The sequence below is a fragment of the Lolium rigidum genome, chromosome 7 (assembly GCF_022539505.1).
Source record: "Lolium rigidum isolate FL_2022 chromosome 7, APGP_CSIRO_Lrig_0.1, whole genome shotgun sequence".
NCBI classification, from domain to species: domain Eukaryota; kingdom Viridiplantae; phylum Streptophyta; class Magnoliopsida; order Poales; family Poaceae; genus Lolium; species Lolium rigidum.
In genome coordinates this window covers 11858067-11885486 of record NC_061514.1, presented here as the reverse complement: position 1 = coordinate 11885486, position 27420 = coordinate 11858067, and the positions used below count along the sequence as shown (strand labels likewise).

The following is a 27420-nucleotide window of genomic DNA, read 5'->3' as shown; positions in this document are numbered from 1 at the left end:
TTTTTTGTATTGAGATGTTGTGTTCGACATCTCTGGTAGCTTGGGATTGGTCTGGTTCAAAACCAATTCAGTAGGTTGGCTGTTTCTTCATTCCACGTCAGCAATTTGCTCAACACGACTGAGAAGGGATGAAAAGTGAACTATTCTAAGAGTTCAAGGTCTGTTCTAGACCAAAAATAACTTTTAGGGCAAAAAGTAAACTTTCCTAAAAATTCAAGGACAAAAAACGGACTTTCTTAAAAAAAAAAAAGATAGAGCTGCTACCGAGCAATAATGCAATGGCCGGTGGATCTAAACAATACATGCATGATAGAATGCTCTGATTGATTGTAGCTAAAAAAAGAATGCTCTCATGATTGATGAGAGAAATGGAGATCCCTATGGATTCCGGACCATCTTCTGTTGTTATGCATCGGTACCCCACTTGATGCATGTGCCGATGTAGGGAAAATTGGATCCATACCATCAAAAGATCCAAACTTTAGAAAAATACCACCCAAAGTTTTGCACTTAGAAAACTGCCATTGAAAGTTTGATCCGTTATTGACTTCTACCACTACCGTCATCTGGACGTGAAGTCACGAATGGATCAGGGGATGGATCAGCCCCGTGCTCAGCTTGACTCAAACGCAACACATTGAACTGACCCAGGCACCCAGCCCATCCTGGACCGAACGAGCCCAGACCACCAGACCGAACCAGCGCCAGCGACGGCGACCTCCTGGCGGCGCGCGTCCCCGCGTTGGACCTCCCGGCGGCGCGTCTCCTCGGCGGGCACGGCTCCTTCTCCGAGCGCTCCACCATGGTACGCACCATCGTCGACCCCCTTCTCCTCTTGTTGCTACTCCTTGCCGTGCTCTCATAAAGGGCTAACCCTAGCTTTGGGGATTCTATAGTGCTGAGACGCGGGAACATCAATCTGGGCAGGGATGGATGGTGTTGGAGTTCCAGAAGGGTAATCTCACTTGAATCTCTCCAGATTCTTTCAATTTGTACATATTTTGCTTGTATTTGTGTGTGGCACGTGTTGTGTGAAGGGAATAGATTAGCTCCTTATGAATCTGGCTTGCATATTGCAGGATTGATCCGAAATTCGCTTGTAGAATTGAGATTATTGTCAATTCCTACTTTAGTATAATAGATGGCAAGAAGGTGTACAATAAGGGAAGGACTGTAAGCTGGGTTGTTGATGCAGAAGAGTATGGAGTCACTGATCTAGAGAAGGATATCGCTCCGTACTTCACATGGGCCAGCAACCAAAAGCCAAATTTTTGGGTTGTTGACTCAAGGCTGAATGCGACATGCAGGTTAGCTACTGATGGTCAGCTTCTTGATTTGCTAAGGGGATCTCAAGTTGTTAAATTGTTCATGGTAGTCGGTGCACGTGGGGAGGGAACAAGTGCTGCAGCTAATGAGGTTGGGGAAGACATTGCATTGAACGTGGCTAGGGAGGGTATAAGTGCTGCAACAAATGAGCCTAATGAGGGCACAAAAGCTGCTGCGAACGTGGTTGACGAGGAGATCAAATTTGAGGGATTTATATGGGAAGAAGTACCGAAATATGGAGAAACAGCTGCAGGGCCAGCAATGGTTGAAGAAGAAGAGAAGGAACACTTCATGACTTTTGGGTGTGATCCTCATGGAGATGAGCCAGCTGGAGCAAATGAAGAGTGGAGGTACTTCAAAAAAGTTAATGATGCAGTTCATGATGCACAACCAGCAGAAAATAGTGAAAGAAAGGCGCAGAAACGAAAGAGGACAAGGCAAGCTCAAGAGTTTGATCATGAATGTGTTCCTGATGATGAGGCTGGTATGGTAGGTGATTATTTTGCGCCTCACACAACATATGATCCAGATAATCCAATCATTAAGGAGAAGGACACCTTTGGAGACAAGGAAGAGTTTATCCAGATTATGAGAACATATTGCATAAAAAATAACTTCGAGACTATGGTTGAACATAGCGACAAGAAAAGGTACAGGGCAAGGTGTGCAGATGAAAACTGCGAGTGGAGAGTTTATGTGAAGAAACTTCATGGAGGCGACACGTTCATGGTTAGTATTATTTGTTTCTAGATTGTAAATATTATTGATTATTTTATCTCTAGCACATTTATCAAAGACTTATCTAACTTTGTAAATCCTATTGATTTGTAGGTGCTAAACATATCTTCATTGGATGATCACACATGTTCAGCCTCAACCACACTAAAGGGACATCAAGCCTCCACGTCTTGGATATCTCAAAATGCAAAAGATATTATTATAGAGGATCCCACCATCAGTGCAAAGAAATTGCAGAAAAGATTGGAGAAACAATACCACATTGAGATGTCATATTTTAAAGTGTGGGCTGGGAAGAAATCTGCAATGAATGATATTCATGGTACTTGGGAGGAGAGCTTCACAATGCTATGGAGATTCAAAGCAGCTCTAGAAGAAACTTGTCCAGGAAGCATTGTGGAGATCGATTGCAAGAAGATCAATGGACAAATGCATTTCTCAAGGATGTTTGTTTGCATTAAAGCATGTGCTGATGGTTTCTTGGCTGGGTGCAGACCATACCTTGGTGTTGATTCCACTCACCTCACCGGCAAGTACAATGGACAATTTGCTGCAGCAACTGCCATTGACGGACACAACTGGATGTATCCAGTTGCGTATGGTATATTTGGGAAGGAAAACAATGAAAATTGGGCATGGTTCATGAGCAAATTAAAGAAAGCTATTGGCACTCCACCTGGGTTGACGATCCACACGGATGCTTGTAAGGGATTAGCATATGGTGTCAAGAAAGCCTTTGGAGCGGATGCAGAGCACCGTGAGTGCTTTAGACACCTAATGGCTAATTTTCGAAAGAAGTTCAAAGGCGAGGTACTGAAATACATGTGGCCATGTGCATGGGCATGCACAACTCGCAGACACGATGCATTGATGGCGAAAATTGCAGCTGATTGTCCGAAAGCAATTCCCTTCTTAGATATGCATCACAAGCATATATGGAGCAGATCTAAATTCTCCAAAGAGTGCAAAGTTGATTATGTAAACAACAATATATCAGAATGTTTCAACAATTGGATCAAGGATTACAAAGACCTTCCGGTTGATTTTCTCATGGACAAAATTAGGGAGATGATCCAGGAGAAGATGTACACAAGGAAAGAGATAGCCAAAAGACTTGAAGGCACCATCCTCCCAAGTGTGTTACATGAGTTGAACATGAAGAGTCGAGCGCTGCACTATGATATCCAGAAAAGTGGCCCCATCTCAGCTGAAATATCAGGAACAACAAAAGAAGGGAAGACATGGAGGTATGCGGTCGACCTTGAGAAAAGAGAATGTGGTTGTGGACAATGGGAGGTGTCCGGAAAACCATGCCCTCATGCTCTATACTTGCTTGGCAAAGTTAGACTACTAAAGACCGAGGACTTCGTGCATGAATACTATTCGGTGGAGAGATTCAAGATGGCTTATCAATTTGACATCGCTCCAATGAATGGCAGGTCTGAATGGCCTAATGTTGATGTTGGTTTTGAAATGATTCCTCCACCTCTACAAAGGGCTGCTGGCAGGCCAAGGAAACAAAGAATCAAGGCTAATGGAGAGCCAGGAAAAAGAGGACCATATCAATGCAAAAGGTGCTATCAGTTTGGACATATAGAGAAGGGTTGTAATGCTACTCAAGCTGAACTAGAACAAGAGCTTCCTCCTCCTCGTCCAAAGAAAGGAAAAAAATCAAGGTAATGTAGTATCATCGGTTCTTACATGTCCTACATATTTTCGCTTGCTTCTTATATGTGCTGCATATTTTCGCTTGCTTCTTATATGTGCTGCAATATTTTCGCTTCGATCTTATATGTGTTGCAACTTTTTTCTTGCCTCATAGGAAAACCAAATCAGAAGATGGTGACGCCTGTACAACAGGTGTTGAACCCTCTTTGATGCCGCATTCGAGCCCAAGTGTAACAACTCGAAGGAGTGCTGCTCTTTCTCCAACTAGCCAAGGTGTAACAATTGGAAGAATGACGTCTCTTTCTCCAACTAGCCCAGGTGTAACAACTAGAAGTATGGCTGCAATTTCACCAGGGGGAATCAACCGTAGGCTCATAATTGAGTAGATGATTTCCTTTTGAGATGATTGAGTAGATGAATTAGATATCTAAGTACTTTGCCGTGAACTGTGGTCTTTTGTGTGAACAGTCCGTAGAAGTATGGCTGTTGAAACTTGTGCTCTGTCGTTTCAAACTTGTTGAGATGGTTGTTATATCCTACTAAAATCTAGTGTCATATGCACTTATATATCTTGATGTAGTGTTATTGATATGCTGATGAAGTCTGGGAGTGTTTTTATCTTGAGTTGGTTATGTCCAGGAGCTAAACGTTGTGTTTCCAAACGTTTTCCTGGGCAGGTTCACGTCCAGATGACGGTAGTGGTAGAAATCAGTAACAGAGCAATCTTTCAATGGTATTTTTCTAAGTGCAAAACTTTGGGTGGTATTTTTCTAAAGTTTGGATCTTTTGATGGTATGGATCTAATTTTCCCGCCGATGTATGATGCATCATCATGCATGCATGTGTAGCTTCATATACAATGCCAGGATATTTCAGGAGTTAGGTCATGACTGATCACATTTCAAGGATATTCAAAGCTTAGGTCATGATTGATTTCATATTCTCTCCTAGTTTTGCCCATCTTATATTGTCTTTGCTTTTTTAGACAATTCAAAACTTGTAGTATTAGTCTCGGTTTCTGCATTATGAATGAAAATGTATGCAGTTACAACATGCATTAAAAATAAAGAGTGTGAATAGTTATCAGTCGACTAAGAACTAACTTCGTTCTCAGTCAGATGATACCCTTAAATCTCAGTTGCAACACATGTTGTAACTTATAACTAGCGTGAATCAAGGAGTTTTCTATTAGTTGGATCCCACTTGCTACTGGAGAAAAAAAATCTTAGTTGCAACCCCACTTGCAACTGAAAAAAAAAACTCAGTTACAACTCATATGCATAGATCACGATGCAATTAAATGGTGAACAACTTGACCAAGCACGAAACTTTGTTTCAGCTAGTTGAGAACTTGCAAAAGCAAAAATAAAACTAAATAACGCCGAATAGAAACACACAACAGATGCATCAAGTTAGACAAAATGGCTAACAAAATTTGCAGGCACTTTGCATTCACCATCCAAAGTTCCAACCGAGAGATAAAGTCCATATTAAGTAATTTCAGGCACTGCAAACATTAGGTAGTTGTAATGAAGTGTGAACCTGAAATCATTAGGCAGTTAAAGAAGTGTGATCGATTACAGCTTTGGTTCGTGGGTCGTCGCGTGAGATGGATGGATAACAACCGGCACACACGGCCGCCGGCGGCCGTTCGAGAGCCCGAAGGTAGCTAGCTACCAAAGCAGCCGGCCGGGGACTCTGGTTGATGGCTCGGGATCGCCATCCTTTTGTTCGCGCGATCTTCAGCGAAGGTGCGGAGCCTTTGCGCGGGTAGCTGCCAGTTGCCGAGTGGTCGATGATGGTCTGAGGATCGATCTCTCGTCATCCTCGCATGTGCGCCTACGGATGAATTTGCTAGTGGCGTGACCGGAAAAGCGCTGCCGCGGCAGCGGTTTTGCTACCTCGTTTCGGTGCCGCCGCGTCGACCTAAAACATGACTAACCGCACTCCGGGGTTATTAATCAGAAGCATCTGCCATGCCTCAAGTCTGATGTCACTCTTGGGATGCAGGGCACGTATGTGCTGTAGCTTGCTCTGTTGACGTGAGCAAAGATTGGGTGTGGAAGAAGACAGGGGGCCGGGCGGCGGGAAGCCCGCCTGATGTATGTTAGAGCTAATCCAGCCGCCTAATGCAACAGCGGTGCGGCTATCTCCGTAGCCTAATTTTGCCACCTTCATAGGCACACACCCGAATGATTTGCCTTGTCACCTGGCAATTTCAATCTGGATGCTATACAAAATTTTATGTTATACAAAATTTTATTCAATTTTATTTGCAATTTTAGGCTTTTGCGGAAAATAAAGTGGTCTAGTGCAAAACTAGATGAACAACCTATATGATATGATATTCAACTTCAAGCATGATGTCCATCATAGAGTAAATAAAAAGGGATATAACTAACCGAAGCACGCAGAGACGATGATATATCTCAATGTTCACTTTCTTGAGGGGAATCTAGTCACCGTTGGAGCGGTGCGGCTTACAACGAAAGACCCCCGATGCCACGAAGGCACACCGTCTTCTCTATGAGCTTCTTCCACGAAGTAGAAGCTCGATCCACTATGTGGAGGCCTTGGGGAGGCCTTTGATCCCTTACAAACTTCTGATGCAATCACAACACAATTGCTCCCGGCCCCACCTAGGAGTCCTCAATCTCCAAGAGTAACAAGATCGAGGCAAGAACTTGAGACAAGGCTCAAATCACGAATTTGATTGGTGGAAAGAGAGTGGGGGAGAGATCTTTCGTTTGGGTGGATCCCCTCTCAAAATGGTTGGATCACCCTCAAGAAATTGAAGAATTTGTGGAGGGGAATTGCAAGGGAGTATGAGAGAGTTCTTGATATGAAAGAACTCTGATCTAGATCTCAAAAGGTGGCCAAGGTAATTGATCAATGAAATCAGCCCCTTTCTTAAATATGGATGCTAGCTGTTCTTGGCATAAAAGTCTAGGGTATGACTGGCCATGGGCCTGGACAGGAAGAGGGCCCAACCCACCGTTCCGTGCACGGGCGACAGAAAAGGAGAAAAAAGGGGCGGCAGACATGGACGGTATGACCGGCCTTGGGCCAGGTCATACCGGCCCAACCCACTGTTTCTTGTTGGGATGAAGAAGGATGCGCGACCACATCGCCTGTTATGACCGGCCCGTTGCCTGGTTATACCGGCCAGGTTTGCTCGTCGAGGGCATAAGGAAAATGAGAGGGCACCTGGTCATACCGGCCTAAGGCCCGGTATGACCGGCCAGACTTGTTGTTTGGCGAGGAAAAAGATCAAGAAAAACTGATTTTCAAGGGCAACTTCGGGAGAGAAATATTGGAGATAAAAGGGAAATTATGGTGGAGAAAATCAAAGAGTGATTTGAACCAAGTACAAATAAAAACTTAGATCCCCTCTTAATAGTGTGGGTTCCTATACTCAAGAGAGAAAATCGAAAAGAAGAACTACTGAACCACCGTTTAGGGACTCCATCTTCGAGTCACTTTCTCTTCTTCTTTTCTTTGTCTTCTTCTTTCTTTTTGCAAACATGAAACAACAGCGTAAGAGGGAGAGAGGACTAAACCTGTAGATGATCTTGAAGAAAATGTTAGTCCTTTCTAACCTTGTACTCACCAAACACCAAAATAATATTAAGGGCATAGATACCCTTACAATATCCCCCTTATTGGTACTTGGTGACAACAAGGTTAAATCTCACATAAATAATACGGGAGGAGACAAAAGAGCTCCCACACACACATAGCACCGTTGCAAGGAAAAGATGGATATCACAAATAAGAAAATAGAGGTGCAATTTAATATCCACAAAGAACCAAATAAACTCACGAGTGATGGAGCTTTACAACACCAGCAAAAACTCTTGAAACGTTGGGACTACAAGTGCAGAGTGTGTAGTCTAGAAAATAATTTTCCTCACAAGGGTGACTCGAGTGTTATATAGAACTCTCGGGGAACTACCCAAAGAGGTATCTCTCCCTCTCTCGGCGAATTTTTACCTTTCATGATTCTCTGAAGCTGAAGGCTGAGGCTACCTCATGGAGAGCCTTGTATATTGAGCCAGTAGAGAAGACAGCAGAAAGCCCCAAACACCAAGAGAGATTATCAGGCAGCGGCGACAGGGAGAACTGAAGAAGGAGGGCATCAAGCTCTAACCACTGAGCAATTTTAGGTGGGCTAAAAGTGCGTCTAAACCTAGGGCGGCCATTTGGGGAGTTGAAGACAAGGGCAACCGAAATTTCTGGATTGTCACAGCTAGCAAAAAGGCTAGGGAACAGAGGTTCGGCGTGGATCCATCTATCCAGCCAGGATAAGGTGTCTACATAGTGTTCATACCTCCACAAAGACTTCACTCTGGCAATACGGCTTTTGATTAAATTAAGTCGATTAATCTACCAGTGTTCTTTCATTATATTTTAAACAAGTAGCAGTAACCTCATTCGCTGCTCGAGTAAATCTTTCCATAAGAAAAAAATTTCTGATGCTAAAGACCATCGTCCTAGTATGTAGAGCTACGGAGTACGGACAAGGAATTCATAATGTTTTTGTTACTAGTTGCAGGTTGGAACTGATACTACTACAAAATTGTCTACCCTGACATGATTGGAGCACAGTTCTGCAGATGTGGCGCAGTCCAACACCCCGTCATTTACTGACTCTCCAAGCACAACATGCTTCCTCTGTACATCCCAGCGATATAGCGAACTCCATGGTGAGGAACATCTGTACAGGTCTTGGTTCTTGGATCATAAATCCGTGTTCTCCAATCTGGCTCTGGCCAACTCCAGTTCCCAGAAGAGTGGTTTCCAGAGTAGTAAAGAACGACCCTGCCGTCGTCCAATACCCTCAAGAGCCGGACGTTTGATGCAAACATCCAGGGCTCCGCCATGGGCAATTCCAGTCTTATGCTGTGCCCCTTGACCCAAACGCCATTCTCCAAGTCCGTGGCGAACCATACGTCGATCTGTGCCATGGGATAATCATGGTAGTCAATGGAGTGACGAAGCATAACTAGGCTGCCACTTAGCTTTGCCAAAGTGACTTCGCAGTCCAGATTAGTGCTGTCGATTGCCGGAGGACCTGCGAGTGTCGCCGGCCTCCACTCCTCGGTATGGAGGTCGAACGCCATGACACAGTTTGTGTCAATTGCAGAGTTATCGGCACCACCAAAGATGTCGAAACTGGGGAATTTTTCGTGCGGCAAGAAGTAGGCGACACCTTGGACGACAGCGCTGTGAGCGACGACGTGGTACGGAGCGGTGTGAAAGTTGACGCACAAGAAGGTGCTCGCCACTGGCCTCCAGCGGTCGTCGCCGACGGTGAACACGTGGCAGTGTTGCTCCATGCGCCGGTTGGCCGTGTAGTTGTAGCGGGAAACGATGCGGAGGACCTTGTGCTGCCCCGTGGAGGCGACCCGCCCGAGCGCATAGGACCCTTCGTACAAGGATCCGACGCTACGCTGAAGGCCGTCGGAGGGCAAGGTGGAGGCGGCGCCGGTGTCCGGGTCAACCACGCGGACGCGGTTGTGGTCTAGGAAGAGGTGCAACGGGCCGGGGTGCTTGCGCGACACACCGACGTGTTCAGGCCCAATGGTTATGTGTCGGACGACGCTGCCGGACAGGTCCGTCATGTCGATGCGGTCATTGTCGCCGGCGAGGGCGAGGATGAGGCCTGGACGCAGCGCAGCATGTTCCTTGATGAAGGACGGGTCGGAGAAGAGCGAGCGCCACGACCGGCAGGCTGAGCGGAAGCGGCATAGCGCCTTGGCCGGGACGCGCAGCAGGACCTCCCACAACTCGTCCGGCGACAGCACCATGCCGGCATCGGCGGGAGGGATCGTCGATCGCTTGCTCGCTGGCTCCATCGATCGTGCTTTCCTCTTTCCTCCCTCGTTAATTCGGCCTGCGGCAGGAAATTCGGATCGTGAATTCGTGATTAGCACTTAGAATTTATCGATCGGCCGGGGATTTGCCCGCGTCCGATAGACTACGCCACACCGGGTTGGAAACGAACTCTTGGCCCAGTGGGTGTCCTATGCGTGTCATATCTAGGCCACCGGCCTCCCAGGTAGATCATCAGGGCAACAGGGATCATTCGTTAGCACCTTTTTTTTTCTCGATTGGTCTGTTGCAGGATAAAAACAAAACCTGCTGCCTGTTGGAATTATGTGTCCTAGAAATATATTTAAAATACTTAGAATTATTTTATATTTGGAATACCACATTATGGAAATATGCATGTATTTGACATGGAATTAAATAGTACTCGCTGCAATGTACTCCAATTAAGTTTTAAAAGCTTAAGGAAGTTGGTCGGTTATCAATGGAATATAGTATACTTCGTATTTATATCGGAAAGACTACACGAGTACCTTGATAATTTTAAGGAATTTGGTCATGGATTAGGTTACAACCCTAATAGGGATGTGCATCATTAATAGAATTTATACATATGATCATGGCGCATTGCTCACAACTGTATGGTCCAGGGGCTCAATGAGTAGAATCTGCCAATAGACAAACTATATCGTGGTTGGTAGTTTCAGCTGGACACTATCCGAAAAACTAGCACAAATATGCGAATTGTGAGCGGCACCGCGAAAAAGCGCTGAAAATAGAGGGTGGACCACAAACTCCAACAAATAGCGGATATTACTCTCGACAGTAGTGAACCTAGGAATGAACTGGAGGGTGGGCACACTCCAAAACAAAAATTCCACTTGCTCATGTGTTACTTAAAATTTACAAACTGCAAATATAAAAAGTTGGTGAAATCTCATAACATTATAGTCGAATCAATATATTTTACAATGGCAAGATATTTTATACAAAACTTTTATACTTGTATTAAACTATCGTAATCATATTATAGCCAAATTGAGTATAATTTTAGATTGCTAGATTTCTTAACTAACCCACAATACATAGTTTTTCTTCAAATTTAAATTTATGTTGCAATAAAGATTTACTTAAACTATTTTTCACCTGTTGCTAAAATTATATTGTGTATTTATATATGTATGTGTGTGTGTTGGTGCATATATATTTATCAATATCCACAATTACGATGATACAAATCTATAAATCGTACACCAAATAAATATCTTAGTTCTAGTTCTGGTTTATTGCTAGGTACCTATACTTATAGATATTTCTAACCATTGGCAAATTTTTCTTGCAAGTTAGATTTCGTAGTATGTTCACAACATGTGTGTGCTCTACACATGGTATTGGAACCGTATATACAATAATAATATACAGACATAAAATTACCTTGGATACGACTTGTTTTAAATGTGATTAGTGGTCATATGGTGTATGCAAGTGCTCCGGCTAGTTTTTCAGATAAACTTTTTTGTACGATGTGGTATAGATACAAATAGGTAATAAGATGAATGAGTAAATTGATTCCGGATAAGGGACACGATATCACAATTCATCTTCATAGTCAATTATGCAATTACAACAATAAACTAAAACAAAAACCGACTTCTGCTTGGGCTGCTCGGGTTGTTGTCGTGCGCCCAACCTACCATGGCCCATCCGAGTCATGGCTGATTTCCTTTCTTCTTGCATTGCGGTCGTGTGATATGTCGCTGAGCGAAAGAGCATGTGTTGCATCCTCGCATACATCACCCGCCAGCCACCGGAGTGGAGTTGTCTGCGCTCAATCACATTCCCGTCACGAGTAGCCGAGTAGGGGTGTGAATGAACCTAGGACGAGAGGGAAAGTGCAGGGTCGCCCCAATGGAATGTACAGAGGTTATTCTATGGGCTATTTGATTGGATCGATTATGCCTAAGTGTTGATATGGTAGTTATTTTTTGAAAATTCAGGATGGGCCATGGCCCACCCGGCCCACCCTCTAGGTCCGCCCATGACTCTTGATTGGTCGATCGATCTGCTTAACTATGACATTTTCGGTTTTCCTAAAACTTAAAGTAATCTTATTTTTTATTTTTAAGAATTAGGGTGTGTCTACCAAAAATTATTAGGTAGGAGGGGTGTGAACTCAATATGGCAACGGGAACACTAACCACTGGTTATTGCTCAACCATAACCATCCCCGTGCAGAAAAATTTTCTCCGTCCCCATCCCCAGTACTATCATGGTGCGAGTTCTTTTACCATCCCCATCTCCACTAACTATCATGGTGCCAGTTCTTTTACCATCTCCATCCCCATCGGGTAAACAAATAACCATCGGTTGACCATCCCTGCTTTAGCTAGTAACTATGAGCCCAAAATAAAATGACAACATGGTAGGATGACGGGGCTGGCTGGATCAAAAGTTCAGGAAGGAGAGGCGAGCGTTTGGGAGTTGAGATTTGGGTGCTATGGCGGTTGGGGACGGGAGGGGAAATGTGAGGACAATAGGATTAGTTTTTTTTCGGTTGCCCTTGTCTTCAACTCCCCAAATGGCCGCCCTAGGTTTAGACGCACTTTTAGCCCACCTAAAATTGCTCACTGGTTAGAGCTTGATGCCCTCCTTCTTCAGTTCTCCCTGTCGCCGCTGCCTGATAATCTCTCTTGGTGTTTGAGGCCCTCTGCTGTCTTCTCTACTGGCTCAATGTACAAGGCTCTCCATGAGGTAGCCTCAGCCTTCTGCTTTAGAGAATCATGGAAGGTAAAAATTCCCCGAGAGAGGGAGAGATACCTCTTTGGGCAGTTACCCGAGAGTTCGATATAACCCTCGAGTCTCCCTTGTGAGGAAAATTGCTTCCTGGACTACACACTCTGCACTTGGAATCACAACGTTTCAAAAGTTTTTGCTGGTGTTGTAAAGCTCCATCACTCATAAGTGCGGACTGCGGAGCCTTTTACGAGGATACTACTGTACCTGCCAGTCGCCGAGTGGTCGACGATCTGAGGATCCATCGATCTTTCGTCATCATGGCATTTGCACCTATGAATTAAGGGCATCTCCAACCGCGCGACCCAAACGGACGCGCTGGGCCGTCCGTTTTGGGCCGTTTGGGTCGCGCGCTGCGCCCAACGCGCGGACGCATCGCATAACCGGTGGGCAAATTAAAACGAAAAAAAGAGGCAAATTTAAACGAAATTTCATTGAACATATGCCCTATTTTGGGCAAATTTGTACATAGCCCTATTTTGGGCAAATAAAACTAACAAAAGAAGCCCCTATATGGGCTTTTAAATTTAAACTACAAACCCTCTATTAGGGTTTGATCGGCGGCGCGGTGGTCGCCGGTGCGCCGCCTAGCCCCTGTGGCCGTCGTCGTCGTGGACGACGTCCCCGGGCGGCGAGGCGCTGTTGTGGCTCGACCGCACCGGGGACTCCGGCCACGGAGACCACAGGGCCTCCTCCCACGGCGAGTGGGGGTCCGGAGCCACCCGAGGCTGCGGCGGCGCACGGAGCAGCGCCTCCTCCCTGAGGCGCTGCTGCCTCTCCTGCCAGGCGCGGCGCCTGGCCTCCTGCCGCCGCTGCTCCTCGAGGCGCTCCTCGTCGGCGCGGCGCCTGGCCTCCTCCCGCCGCGCCGCCTCCTCCTCCCGTCGCGCCTGGCGGGCCTGGGCGTAGAGCTCCCAGCCCTCCGCCTCCTCGGCCTCCCGCCGGGCCGCCTCCTCCATCTCGGAGGTGCGAATGGCCGCATGGAGGTGCGGCCATTTCGCGTCCTCCTCCGCCGCCGAGATGAGCAGCGCGGCGCGGAGGTCCGGGTCCTCCTCCGAGGACTCGGGCTTGGGCTCGAGCAGCGAGGCGGCGGTTGCGGCAATGCCGCGCCGCCGCGGGCGGCCTCTCCGATGTGGAGGCCGCCTCGGTTTCCTCCCGCAGGCCGCGGCGCCGGCGGACGACGGCGGCCGCTGCTCGCCTCGTCGTCGTTGGCTCGGGAAGCGAACCGTCGCTTCGGGGCCATGGCGGCGGTTTCGTCGCGGAGTGGAGTGGGGGCTCGGAGTGGAGGGCCGAGATCCCCTCCAGTCCCCATTTAATAGTCTCCCTGGTCACCGACAGGTGGGCCCAAGGGAGACGAGGCGACCAGCGCGCGGACGCGAACGAACGGCGCGTGCCATCCGCGGCCACGCAAACCTAGCCCAGATTTGGGCCAAGTTTGCGTCGTTCCGGACGCCGCGGCCGTCCGTTTTTGCGGTGCGTCCCCGCGCTGGGCCGCGTTTTTGTCCGGCTCGACCCAAACGGACGCGCGGGCGCGGTTTGGGTCGCGCAGTTGGGGATGCCCTAATGAACCAATTGGGCAATGGCGTGACCGGAAAAGCTCCGCCGCGGGGCAGCGGTTTTGCTACCTCGTTTCGGTGCCACACCACTGTCGCGTCGGCAGCACATGACGTACGTGTACGTCGTCGACCTAAAACATGATGACTAACCGACTCGCGCACTCCGGCATTACGTGCAGGGGAGTCACGCCTTGATGTCACACTTGGATGGTGTGTACGCAAGTGCTCTAATCTAGTATGGCGTTTGTCCACATATACTCCCCCGATCAAATTAGTTAACGCAGATTTAATAAATTCAGGTAGATTGTAAGGCAACACTTTATCTAGATCTGCATCAATTAGTTTGGATCCGAGAGCTCCTTCAGCTCGTTGTCGACCACGTTGAAGAGGTGTCTCGTCCACTACGTGAAGAGGTAGCAACAATCAGGGCTCCTTTGATTCATAGGAATATGAAGAGTGTAGGAATAGGAAAGGTGTAGGATTGGAATGTCATGCCAAGTTGAATCCTATAGGAATATGGTGTGTCTTTGATTGTAGCAAAGGAATTTTTCCATGAGGTATGAGCTTAATGCTTTTTTCCTATAGGATTTGTACTACAAGATTCCTATAGGAATAATTCCTATAGGATATGTTCCTATGAATCAAATGACTTGTATAGAAATTTTCCTATAGGATCCAATTCCTACATAATTCCTATATCAATCCTATGAATCAAAGGAGCCCTCAAGCTTTTGTCAGCGCGTGTTATTGGTTCTTTGGAGTGTGGTGACTTAGGTGCTTCTTATGAGTCCTCCGGTTTTTTGGTGTGGTGACTTGGGTGCTTCCTCTAAGTTCTTTGAGCAGGAGTCCCCTATAGTTGGTGATGATGATGAGGCTGAGGTGACGTTAAAAGTGGTTGATGAAGTCATTCCTGACAAGGACCTAGAGGAGTTGCATATGGTTGGAGAAGAATGCATCTTTGCTTGTTTATCCCCTCACGCCAAGCCCTTCCCGTCGTCGCAATCCGATGTGTCGTTGCCTATTCGACAGTATCTCGGAGAAGGGATCCTCACGAGGGGGAGAAAAAGTAGGGGCCATAGGGCGGAGAGTCCTCGGGACGGTGGTATGCAATTTACCCAGCTTCGGAACACCTGCTCGATGACAGGGCTGCTTGTCTGGAATTATCTGGACGCTTTCACGTTGTTACAATGAGTTATGGTTGTGCCTCTAGGGCTCCCAGGATCCGGCTTATAAAGGCGCACGGATCTAGGGTTTACACGGAGAGTCCTAGCCAGAATACAAGTTGTCTAACTACGGTATGTTATCTTGCCGTGTACGTCAAGGATCCGCCTTCACCTACATGTCGTACCAGATCCGGCTACCCCCTAATGGGCCAGGCCGGATCCGACTTCCGGAGTTGGTCGATGGATCCGGCTCCTTGTTCCTGGGCCGGACTTCATCCATCTTGATCTACAGCAACTGGGCCGCCCGATGGGCCACATGCCACCATCACCGTCTATGGGCCACCCGAACTTGCCGGATCTAGGCACTGTCGATGGTACACCCATAAAGTATACCCACAACACGATGTGCCATTTGCCTCTGAGTGCGAGGACATCAATGAGATCGTGGCTCCGGTGATGCTGGCCATGACCGAGCTACATGAGCTGTGTGGGGAGGCCTCTCCTCCTCTATCGATGGCGCATCTGCAACTAGATTCGCTTGAGACCTTGGCGGTGGCTTCCACTGGTAGCCTTGCCAGCCACTTGATTTTATTGACTGTGGTGATAAGGTTAATGATGTAGGTGCATTGGCACCCCAGTCTAATGCTCTCTTTGCAAAAGAGCTTTGCGACTTGCCCGTCGGTCCCGAGGCGGCTAACCCTATATATGGCAAAGGGATTGCTTGTGTATTGGTTGGGAATGCTTTAGAGGACATAATAAAGAAGGTGGAGAAGTCTTTGTCTCCCACAAGGGTAAGAAGGATGAGGGGCATTGCGAGGAAAGCTTCTGCAACCTCTTCATGGGCTCATTTTGGGTTGTTGTGTCCGTTCAGTCGGGTCTTCTTTGCGGCGTGGTGATCTAGGTGTCGTAGTTTGTGGTGGAAGTAGGTTGAGAGACTTTGTTAGTTTGTCGGTCGAAAAGTTGCCTATATTGGGTGTTGCCCTCATGTGGTTTTGGTGTTGTTGTAACGGTTTTTGCCTGAATTTCGTTAATTAACTAGGCATCTTTTCTTCTTAATTAATAAATTGAGGCAAAGCTTTTGCCCTATTTCAAAATATAAAAAAAAACTTTTTGTGGCGCACCAGCTTGACACACTGGCTAAATGTGCAGTAAAAATCATGCCTGAATACAAATATGTATGAGAGCTAACCCGGGGATTATCTATACTACTAGTACCTCTGTCTATAAAAGCTGTCTATAAAAGGATGTTGAAAGTGTGTCTAAATTTAAACAAACCTTCTAAATTTAAACAAACCTTCGACATTTTTTTATAGATGGAGAGAATCATACTTATATGATTTGCTTCATGTGGCTCCTAGAAGAAGGTAAATCAGTTCAGAGGTCCCTAGCCAGGCGGCTTAGGATTTAGCTAGGATTCCTTTTCAGAGCAAAGAAGGATGGATCCATGAAGGTCGAATTCAGTTTCAGCAAAGCAAGCAGTCGACTGATGCTAGTACACTATCAAGAACTGACACGTGAGCAAAGATCAGTGTGGAAGATAAGAAAGGGGCCGGAGGGAGGCCAGATGCGTTGTCCGAGCTAATCCGGTCGCTGATGCAACATCGGCGGAGCTCTATCTCTATTCTTTGTCACCTAATTTCGCCACCTTCATCAGCAAACGTGCGTGGCATAACCCAAATGGTTTGCCTTGTCAGCTGCGTTTAGCACTATGCCGACGCCTTCCCAATTCAGTTCTGGCCCTGTTCTACACGGAAGAGAGGGAGAGAGAGAACAGGAGAAGCAGTGTAAAAGAAACGCCAGGGACTATTAAGTATTAATAACAGTCTATCTTTATTATTTCAACCACAAACAACGCCAGAAGACGGTGCGGCAGCATAGGTACAGAGTGAGCAACAGGCTGTCTCAAAAACTCAAGGACAAGGGTGAAAAGTGCGGCGCGGTTACATCACTGGCACGGTGGACGACATCAGTACATCTTCTACCTGGGTGTATATATGGGTATAATCCGAAAAAGCCTGGACTCCGGGGCTAAACATTATCTCGCGGACCGGAAGCTCTCATGCAAAGGAGACATTGATGCCGAGGAGAGCCATGAGCTGGGAGACGAACTCCGGGTGTGCGGGCCAGGCCGCGCCGGTCACGAGGTTGCCGTCGGTGAAGCACCGGTGGATGGGGTCAGGCTCCAACCAGGTCGCCCCGGCGAGCACCACGTTAAGCTTCACAGCCGGGTATGCGGTGCACTTCCTGCCCTGCATGTGTATCATACACAAAACCGGCGTGAAATCAGTTTCTTTGGGTCAAGTCCATGAACAACATAGAACATTTCTATTCTCACTATAGTAACTATTACATCTTCATTTTATCAGGTACCAAATTACCATGACCCAGGAGAGTCGTGTTACGTTTTGTTCAAAGCAGAACTTTCCGTAACCAGGAAGAGTAAAATTGATGCAGATCAGCAACAGCAAAATGGGCATCAGTTACTACGTACCTGAAGAACCCCAGCAGCAGAGAGTATCTGCTGGCCATGGCAGATCGACGCCACAGGCTTTCCACTATCCATGAACCCCTTGGCTAGGCTAAGCACTCTATCATCCAGCGCGAGGTACTCGGGGGCACGTCCACCAGGGATCACGAGCGCGTCGTAGCTCGAAGCATCCAGGCCGCCAAACGACGCGTTCAAAGCGAAATCATGGCCAGGCTTCTCGCTGTAGGTCTGGTCACCTTCGAAGTCGTGGATGGCGGTCGGGCACTTGTCCCCGGCAGCCTTGTCAGGGCAAACCGCGTCGACGTGGCAGCCCAGGGCTTGGAGAGACTGGAACGGGACCATCACCTCGTAATCCTCCATGTAGTCCTGTTTACCATGAAATAATTAAAACAAAGAAGGTTTTACTCAAGTGGTTACAGATTATGAAAAATGAGAAACAATACAACAGTAATCTGAAATAAATTTGACTAGCCCAAAGTTTCTGCGATACATACCCCGCAAAGGAAGAGTATTCTTTTGTTTGAGCCTGTCACAGAGCCTCCAAGTGCTTTTACAAACAGGCTGATGAATTCAGGGTGACCATCATAAGCTGCTGCCGTGACAAGATTACCGTCAGCAACACATTTTACCATAGTATCAGCTTCTACCCACTTGGCCCCAGCAGCAAGCAAAACTGGTTTAACGGCAGGGTACGCAGTGCATGTACGGTTCCGGACCACTCCTGCTGCTGCCAGAATCAACTGTCCATGGCAAACTGATGCAATAGGCTTCTTGCTATCAGAGAACTTTCTAACCAGGTCGAGCACTTTCTCATCCATTGCCAGGTATTCTGGTGCGCGGCCTCCAGGGATTACCAGTCCATCATACTCAGCGGGGTCGACCTCATCGAATGAAGCATTGAGTGTGAAGTTATGGCCTTTTGACTCTGCATATGTCTGCATAGCGCATCCACAAGACAAAATGAATGCAGAGAAGAATTATGTCAGAAGTACGAAAGAATACCATGACACCGATAATAAAAAACCATCAACAGACGCATACAGCTTGGTCTAATTTTAAATATAGCCTGCCGTCATGATTAAACTAGGCTACGTCTCATCAACTGTGCAGCAAGATGACGTCGATTGACAAAAACTTCACTCTCGCAGTACTGCTTATGATTAAATTAACTTTATTAATCAACTCGCGTTATTTCGTTCTATTTCAGTTATGAGGATAGGAGCAATGACACAGAGGTGGTTTAATTGATCGATCGATCGGCTTCATAATATACAATCTCCAACTGGAGCTATTCATTTTTGTACCTCCGTGATGGACCCTGAACAAGCCGAGCTCATCGCATGCAGGAGGGCACTCATCCTAGCCAAAGAAGCCGGTATTGACAAGATTCAGTTGGAGTCAGGCTGCCTGGGAGCTGTGGCAAAAATCGGAAGTAGTGAGAGGGACCTATCCCATCATGGTTCGCTTGTGGAGAAAATAAAGAAGCTACTGAAGAGCTTTGCTGCGCATGGTGTCAGGCATGTGCGCCGTTCGAGCAAACGGTGTGGCGCGTAGTTTAGCTAAGTTGGGCTGCGAAAATAAGCTTTGTAAAACATGGATGGGTTATCCACCAGACTTGATTGTGTCTCTGTTGGCATCCGAATATGCTGGATGAGTATAATTGTTGTTCTCCAAAAAAAAAAAAAAGGAGTGGACACAGACAAAAGATTCAACGGGGCAAAAACATTTGCAGAGGCACTTCTGTTGTACATTTTTTCTTCAAAATTCAAAAGAATCTCAGAAGTTTGAGCGGGGATCAGGACTGCTGGACCCCCACTTGGCTCTTTCTGGGTCCGCCATGGCTTTGCTCATGTTCGTCATGAACAATTTGACATAATATTCTTCTAATCGAAGAATGGAACACGGTATCCTCGCTGATGAGGGGCTATGATTTAGTGGTACACAGGACTTGAGATACCTGTGTTCCAGCCTGAGTGATCTACTGGCCGAGGTTTAAGCAAAGTTAGTGCAAATGCAACATGTTTTGCTCATTTAAAACAAATCTAGTCAAATAACTTTTAATTTCCAATTCTATTTGATGTAATTAAAGAAACTATTTCCAGGTTACCAGTAACCTCCTCAGGTTAAATCTTTCCATCCGGTAACCGTAGTTGTGATTCCATTCGCATCAAGAAAAAATTGTGATGCTAGACCATCATGCTGTATGATATATTTATCCAAGACACAAAGTAAGTATGTAAAGTTAGGTGCAATGAATGCTACCGGTTACAGGTTGCAACTGATACCGCTAGTAAATATTCTAGCATGACTTAATTGGAGCATGAGACGCAGTTCTGCGGCAGACTTGATGTGGCACAATCCAACACCCCACTCCAAGGACTACATGCTTCCTGTGTACATCCCAATAATATAGCGAACTCCATTCTGCGGGAAATGCTTACAAGACTTGGTTCTTGGATCATAAATACTTGTTCGCCAGTTTGGCTCTAGCAAACTCTGGTTTCCAGAGTAGTAAAAGAGAACCCTGCCGTCGTCCAATACGGTCAAGAGCTGGATGTCTGGTACGAACTTGCAAGTCTTGAACATCAGAAATTTCAGTCTTATGCTGTGCTCCTTGACCCAAACACCTTTCTCCAAGTCCGTGGCGAACCACACGTCTATCGCTACCTTGTGATGACCACAGAAGTCAAAGGAGTGACAAAGCATAGCTAGGTTGCCATTTAGGTTTGCCAATTTCAGTTCGCACTCCTTATCGGTGATGCTTCTTGCCGGAGGACCCGGAAGCGTCGTCGGCCTCCACTCCTCGGTCTCGAGGTCGAACGCCATGACACAGTTTGTGCCTATGCTGAGGTTACTCTCGACATGGATCACGTCAAAGCTGGGGTACGTTCTGTGCGGCAAGAAGTAGACCACGCCCTGGATGACAGCGTTGTGGGCGGCAACGTGGCGTCGGATGATGTGAAACTTGACACACAACGGGGCGCTCGCCACCGGCCTCCAGCACCGCTCGCCGAGAGTGAACACGTTGCAGTGTTGCTCGATGCGCTGGTGGTAGCGCGAGACGACGCGGAGGACCTTGTGCTGCCCCGTGGAGGGAACCCACCCGAGAGCATAGGACCCTTCGAAGGAGGACCCGACCCTACCCTGAAGATCGTCGACGGGCAAGGTGGAGACGGCGCCGGTGTCCGGGTCAACCACGCTGATGCGGGTGCGGTCCAGGAGGAGGTAGAGCGGGCCATGGTGCGGCACGCAGATGGCTTCGGGCACAATGCTTATCCGTCGGACGACGTTGCCGGACAGGTCTGTCATGTGGATGGCGTCGTTGTTGCCGGCGAGGGTGAGGATGAGGCCTGGACGCAGGGCAGGGTGCGCGCCGATGAAGGACGGGTCGGAGAAGAGGGAGCCCCATGACGGGCAGGCGGCACGGAAGCGCCAGAGTGGCTTGGCCGGGACGCGAAGCAGGATCTCCCACAGCACATCACGCGACAGCGCGGCGCCGCCGGGTTTGCCGGTGGAGACCACGGAACGCTTGCTCGCTGGCTCCATCGATCTTGCCCTGCCTTTGCGGCCTGATGGTCGATCAGATCGTCGCAGTTTTCAGAGAGGCCGGAGAAAAATCTTATACCACCCGGCCACCGGGTAGTACAGGTAGATCAGATCGCTGGACCAACTCCTGGGCCGCGGCCGGCAGATGCAGCCTCCGCCGTTACCGAAAATGCGTGTGGGCTCTGCTCCGACGAGCGACGCAAAGTGACCGGGCTGTCCGCGGCGACGCAAACCTGGCCCAAATATGCGCCAGGTTTGCATCTCCGCGGACACTCCACGATCGCACCGTGTGTCCGCCGAAACTTACGTAGGACCTGCGCGTCAGTGGGAGGGAGGCCGATAAAATCCCGCCAGTGGAAATTAAAATAGACCGGCGCCAGCAATCCAGAAGCGATGGACCTTCTCGCCGCCGCAGCCACCACCATGGATTTCGAGGTAACCCTCGCACCCGCCGTCGCCCCAGACTCCCCCATAGCCACGACCATAGCCTGTTATCACCAGAATTTGACCGAGTCAGAGGTGGGCCGTGATCAAGATGGACGTGAAGAATATATATAGAAGAAATACGTGAATCGGCCTTTTATACCAAGTTGGGCTTGTTTGCCCATGTATCTGTAACATATTAGATCGCATCTTAGTTTAGAAGTTAGAATCTTACTCGTGCACGGTTTGGTGCACGCCCACATTAGAAAGTCCCCTGGACTATAAATATGTATCTAGGGTTTATGGAATAAACAACAACCAACGTTCAACCACAAACAAATCTCGGCGCATCGCCAACTCCTTCGTCTCGAGGGTTTCTAGGTAAGCACCATGCTGCCTAGATCGCATCTTGCGATCTAGGCAGCGTAATGCCTATCACGTTGTTCATGCGTTGCTCGTACTGAAGCCTTTTTGATGGCGAGCAACGTAGTTATCTTAGATGTGTTAGGGTTAGCATTGTTCTTCGAATTACATGCTTTCGTTATGCGACCCTTGCACATCTAGCCGCCCTACACCTATCTTAGGTGTAGGGCGCACCCCGCTTGATCATAATTTAGTAGATCTGATCCGTTACGGTTGCTCCTTGTTTCATCAAGGATTAGTTTAACATCCGCAATAGTTAGGCCTTACAAAGGGTTGGAGGATCCAGCGGCGTGTAGGGTGGCGTTTGCTAGCCCTAGAAAGGATGTTCGGGGATCAACCTCGTGTTGGTTTTTAGGCCCTGTCTAGGATCGGCTTACGGTCACCGTGCGCGAGCGCGAGGCCCAATCGTGAGTAGGATGATCCGATTATGCGGTGAAAACCGTAAATCGTCGTAGATCTAATCAGCTTTATCTTGATCAAGCAGGACCACCATATATTCGGACACCTCGTCCGGATCATGGGTGGATCGGCTCTCTGAGCCGATTCACAGGATAACCTGAGAGCCGATCGAGGCTCGTATTTAATGTTTACGTGTATGCCATGCAGGAAACTAAGCGAGGCATCATCCACACCTTCCGACCGGGTATAGGTCGGGTGGCACGCCCTTGCAATTGGCATCGGCGCGTGCGACCAGGAGGCTTTGCGGGCCGTCGCTCTGAGGGACTGGGGCCAGCCGCAGCCCTAGTTGTTCCCGGCTCTACCGTGTTGACCGTCTCTGCCCGCCAGGGGGTTTCTGACGTCAACATAGCCACAATGGAGGCCGCAGCTCCGGCGGAAGCAAAGCGGGCCGCCACCGACGGCCGGGACGCTAAGCTGAAGGCGGCAAAGAAGATGTTGTCCAAGGAGGAGAGAGACGTCGACGCCGCGAAGCGTCGCGGCCGGCGCAGGAACCTGAAGGAGAGGAATGCAACGACCGCCGCCCTAGAGGCCGGCCAGCAGGTGTGGCAGATGCAGGTGAAAGCCGCCGCCGCGCAAGTAGGCCTCCATCCGAGCTTAGCGGAGGCCATAAGGCTAGCAAGGCCGATCTAGCCCGGGAGGCACAGGTCATTGCCTTCACCCAGAGCTTGGAAAAGATGATGGCCGAGAATCATGCCGCCATGGCGAAAAGGGACGAGAAGAAGCGTCTGAAAAAGATGTTGCAGCTGCCACCTCAGGAAAGAGGTTATTAAGGTCCAAAGGATGGACGTCGAGGCCAAAAAGGCAGACGCCGAGGCCAAATTGCGTGACGCCGAGGCCAAGAGGATGAAAGCCGAGGCCAAGACCCGTGCAGAGGACACAAGGATCATGCTAGCCGACTTGAGCAGCATCGACGATAACACCAGTGCCTGGTTCATGAAGAGGCGCGCTGAAATCCGCGCGCGAGACGGCTGATCAGCGGCGCCAATGTGTAGCATCATGGCCTCCTTTTGGACTTCATATGCTGTTCAGGCCTTGTTGTGCCCCTTTTGAACTCCACTTTGCGTTGTACCATGTGCAAAGGTGTGATGAACTTATTTTAGACCTCGATTTGAGCTAATTTGAGGCTATAATTTCGTGCAAATCTGACCTAATTTAAGGCTCTTTTCTGAATTTTCTGAAACTAAACTGGCCCGCGCCAAAAATCCGTCGGCCCGCTAAAGCTACCCGACGCACTAGCAGATATTTTGACCATCCGAAATAGGTCGCCCCGTTGGAGATGCCCAGTCTGCCTCCGCCAATGCAGCGACACGGCATGCAGGAGAGTCGCGGTGGCGTTCAGAATAGTAGCGAAGAAGGAACCGTGGATCAGTGCTTTGAGATTCGGTCGCCAGTTGTCGCGTGCTCGAGTTGGTCCAGCAATCCGGCCCACTGGGCCAAGAGTTCGACTTCCTCTGGGGCACGGTACCGACCTACTTTTCCTTTCCAACCCGGAGTCGGACACGGCAAACCCCCGATCGATAAAATCTCCCCGCCACGCCCTAGAGGCAATCACCGAATCACGATCCGAGATTCCTGCCGCCGCGCGCCGCCATGACCTCCGTGGAGCCCTTCAACCGGCTGGTGCGGCTAGCGGCGCGGGCCTTCTACGACGACGAGGTACCGTCCACGGGCGGCACGGGCGGCACGCAGCAGCAGCACGCGCAGGCCGGCATGGCCGTGGTGGTCCTGGACGCGCTCACCAGACGGAACGGGCAGTGGGTCCGGGAGGACGACCTGGCCGCCTCGCTGCGGCTGCAGCCGAAGCCGCTCCGCCGCGTGCTGCGCTTCCTCGAGGCGGAGATGATGGTGGCCACGGACCACCGCAAGGAGCCGGCGCCACCCAAGCCCGCTCCCGCCGCCGACACCTGCCCGGGCAACGACGAGAAGGAGAAGGCCAAGCTGCACGTCAAGTCCTACTGCTGCCTCGACTACGCGCAGGTCTGCGACGTGCTGCGGTACCGGATGCGCCGCATGCGGAAGAAGGTCGACGACGAGCTCACGGCCGACAGCCGCAACACGGTGCAGCAGTACGCGTGCCCTGGCTGCGGGGGCAGGTACTCAGCCTTCGACGCGCTGCGCCTCGTGACGGACGACGGGGAGAGCTTCAGCTGCGAGCACTGCGGCGGCGAGCTGGTCGTGCAGAACGACGACAGGATCGCCGCGGCCGAGGAGGACGGTGCTGGCGACGACGATGGCGGTGGTGATGACAGCAAGGCGCGGAAGCGCAAGCGACGCGCAAAGCTGGTTGACATGCAGCGGAGGATGCTCGAGCAGCTGGAGCCGCTAAGGGCGCAGATCCGGAGGGTGGAGGGCCTGCCCCCGCCAGAGTTCATGAGCCTACGGGCATGGCAGAGAGCAAACGCTGTTGCTACTACTGCAGCAGCGGCGGCAGCAGCGGCGGATGGAAATCCGTATTATCATCCAAAGACAGAGTTTGACGTTGCGATACTCACGCCGGGCTCTGGTGGTGCGGATCAATCTGGCACGGGCGCTGATGCAGGGTTCAAACCCTTCCCTGCATGGATGATCACACCAGGCATGAATCTGACAGACGAACAAAGAGGAGAGACCAGTGGCAGCGCAGCATCTTCCAAACTGGGTGAAAAAACTGAATGCCAAGATGATAAAGACGAGAAGATACTGCAGAACGAGTACGCAGGCGCTGATTTCGGGCGGCAGTTGGGCGTCAAGTGCAAGCGTGAGGATGGAGACATCGATGAAGAAGATGACATTGAGTGGGAGGAGGGCTAAGAGGCAGCGGCAATCATTTTAGAATTCAAATAAATTGAGGATTGAATCTCCTTTGTAAAGCAGTTGTTTATTAGCGCTTCTGTTACTTTCTATTAGCTCTGAAGAAAACTGAACGCTCTTGTGACTGTAAAGAACCTGATCACTGGGTTTCAGGATGAATGGAACCATGTGTTGCTCTAAAATTTCTTTTGAGGATTCACTGCATATTCAAGACTAGATATGTAAAAAGAGCAGAACTTGGGAAGAATAACACTACACTACAAAGACCTCTAAAGCCTAGTTTTCATACAGAAGCAACACCGTCTTGGGAAAAACAGGGAGCAGTAAAGTAGTGACGCACCAATGTGGAAAATGGGGAAAAACATTCGATTGCACTATGGTGTGTACTTTGTATCATTATTGAAGATGAGCTCTTCATGCGTGAAAAGTCGTATATTCAAACTGAATTTCTCCTCTTATTTAAACAATATTTACGTGAGTTTAGAAAACTTCACCAAAACAAAAACAAAAAGACCCTAAGATTCATTTGGTTTAAGTGTTACTACTCATATGATAGGTTCCTTTGTTTACACACACTAATCAAGCATATTTGCATATTTATGGAAGCCAACTAAAACAAGAGTAAATTGCTGCAAGAGAATCACCAAACCCCAACAACTCATATCAAATCATTGAATCCAATACCCATAGCGCCAGTATGCAATTGTTGGTTGTATATATCCACACTACATAAAAGTGACATCAAACTACCTGATACGCGAGCATCCAAGCCCGCTGTTCATCATTTTGTACAGCTAGAACTAACTACATGTACCAAATAGAGAGGATCTGCCCAATCATTATATGTAAACTAGGATTCTTTTATAATCAACACAAGAGCTTTTTACACCATTTATAGGCAAGATGGAAATGTGTGTTTACCCACCGATTGCTATTACACTGTTTTCACAAAAAAGAACTGACAGAGTTCAACAGGTTCAGTAGATTTAAGAGGAATTGCGTCTTGACCTTAGAAAACATGCCTAGTCTATACAGTTCAATCAGAAAGTAGCCACCCAGCTCATCAATAAACACAGCATGGAGTCTTAAATTCTCCATTTGAGATCATCCTGACGACTCTAATTCGCCTGGTTCATCTCACTGTGCAACCCAGCCAAAGTGCCAAACCCTATCCACTGGAACATGCAGTACCAACTAAGAAGCAGCAGATGTACGAACAGATCCAAGTACCTGGTGACCGGTGGGCTGGTGCACGGCGGTGCGGCAGGCGTCGCCGGCCTTCTTGCCGGGGCAGGCGGCGTCCACGGACACGCCGTACGCCTGCAGCGCCTGGAACGGGACCATGGCCTGACCCCATCCATCCAGCGGTCCAAGAACCAAATCGGAATCAGCACACACACGAATAGCAGGAAAGGGAATCGATCGATCGGTGCACGGAGGACTGGAGCAGGGAGTGGTGATGGTTAGCCGACCTCGTAATCCTCCATGTAGTCTCCGCAGAGCAGGAGCACTCTCTTGGCGGCCATGGCTGATCTGGCGTGCGTGCAGGCGAGATGTTCGGGAATTTGTCAAGCTCGAAGTTTGGGCTCTGGAAGCCTCTGCTGAAGTGAGGGAGCAGCGGCAGCGCTATGTGCCACTAGAGAGTCATCCAGAGAAACGAACACCTAGCTCTCGTTTAGTTTCTTCCTATTATTTCAATATATTTTTTTCCAGCTCTTTTATCTGTTTTATTTTTCGTTTTCATCAAAATTTATAAAGTTTATACTGTATAAAATTTGTCCAAGAAACTTCTTTAACAGATACTTGTGTTTCTCCAGAACTTTTCACAGTGACAAAAAACTACTGTTTGCAAGTTAAAATCCAGTGCCAGAAGACCTCACATGTACATGATGTACTGGTATACATTATGAAATGCTAAAGTTTTATCTCAATTTATTTTTTTCATGAGTTCCAACAATTTTCCCACTTTTGTTATCAGTTTTTTTTTTGTTTTCGACCAAACTTTCTTCAAATTTATCAGAATTCACCAACTTTTTTTTGGGGACAGATTTACTGTTTTTCTCCAGAATCTGTCATGTGGTGAAAACAAAATCCAATATTGGCCCTTAAAGAGGCAGGATCATAAGATCTCACACATACATTATGCAGTTACACGCTTAACATGCAAAGGTGTGATCAAGATCTGCCAGGGCAGCATCATGTGATCTTCCGAGATTGA

At 48.4% G+C, this 27420-nt stretch overlaps 4 protein-coding genes across 4 annotated transcripts; 3 read left to right on the top strand and 1 right to left on the bottom strand.

Annotated features, from left to right (window-relative positions):
• The first annotated feature begins 895 nt into the window (after window positions 1–895).
• Window positions 896–2848, top strand: LOC124679198. The gene is made up of 3 exons (XM_047214999.1): window positions 896–955; window positions 1080–1371; window positions 2745–2848. Exons 1-3 carry the CDS (start codon window positions 930–932, stop codon window positions 2769–2771), a joined length of 345 nt encoding a protein of 114 aa, XP_047070955.1. The 5' UTR covers window positions 896–929; the 3' UTR covers window positions 2772–2848.
• Window positions 2842–4272, top strand: LOC124679197. Its single transcript, XM_047214998.1, has 2 exons — window positions 2842–3740; window positions 3887–4272. Exons 1-2 carry the CDS (start codon window positions 2842–2844, stop codon window positions 4116–4118), a joined length of 1131 nt encoding a protein of 376 aa, XP_047070954.1. The 3' UTR covers window positions 4119–4272.
• Window positions 4273–16884: 12612 nt separating this feature from the next.
• On the bottom strand, window positions 16885–26869 carry LOC124675020 (protein DJ-1 homolog D). Its single transcript, XM_047211081.1, has 5 exons — window positions 26675–26869; window positions 26433–26549; window positions 18056–18496; window positions 17565–17927; window positions 16885–17322 (listed from the first exon to the last, which is right to left on the bottom strand). Exons 1-5 carry the CDS (start codon window positions 26726–26728, stop codon window positions 17131–17133), a joined length of 1167 nt encoding a protein of 388 aa, XP_047067037.1. The 5' UTR covers window positions 26729–26869; the 3' UTR covers window positions 16885–17130.
• Window positions 24003–25389, top strand: LOC124675019. Its single transcript, XM_047211080.1, has one exon. It carries the CDS (start codon window positions 24003–24005, stop codon window positions 25200–25202), a length of 1200 nt encoding a protein of 399 aa, XP_047067036.1. The 3' UTR covers window positions 25203–25389.
• Window positions 26870–27420: the final 551 nt, after the last annotated feature.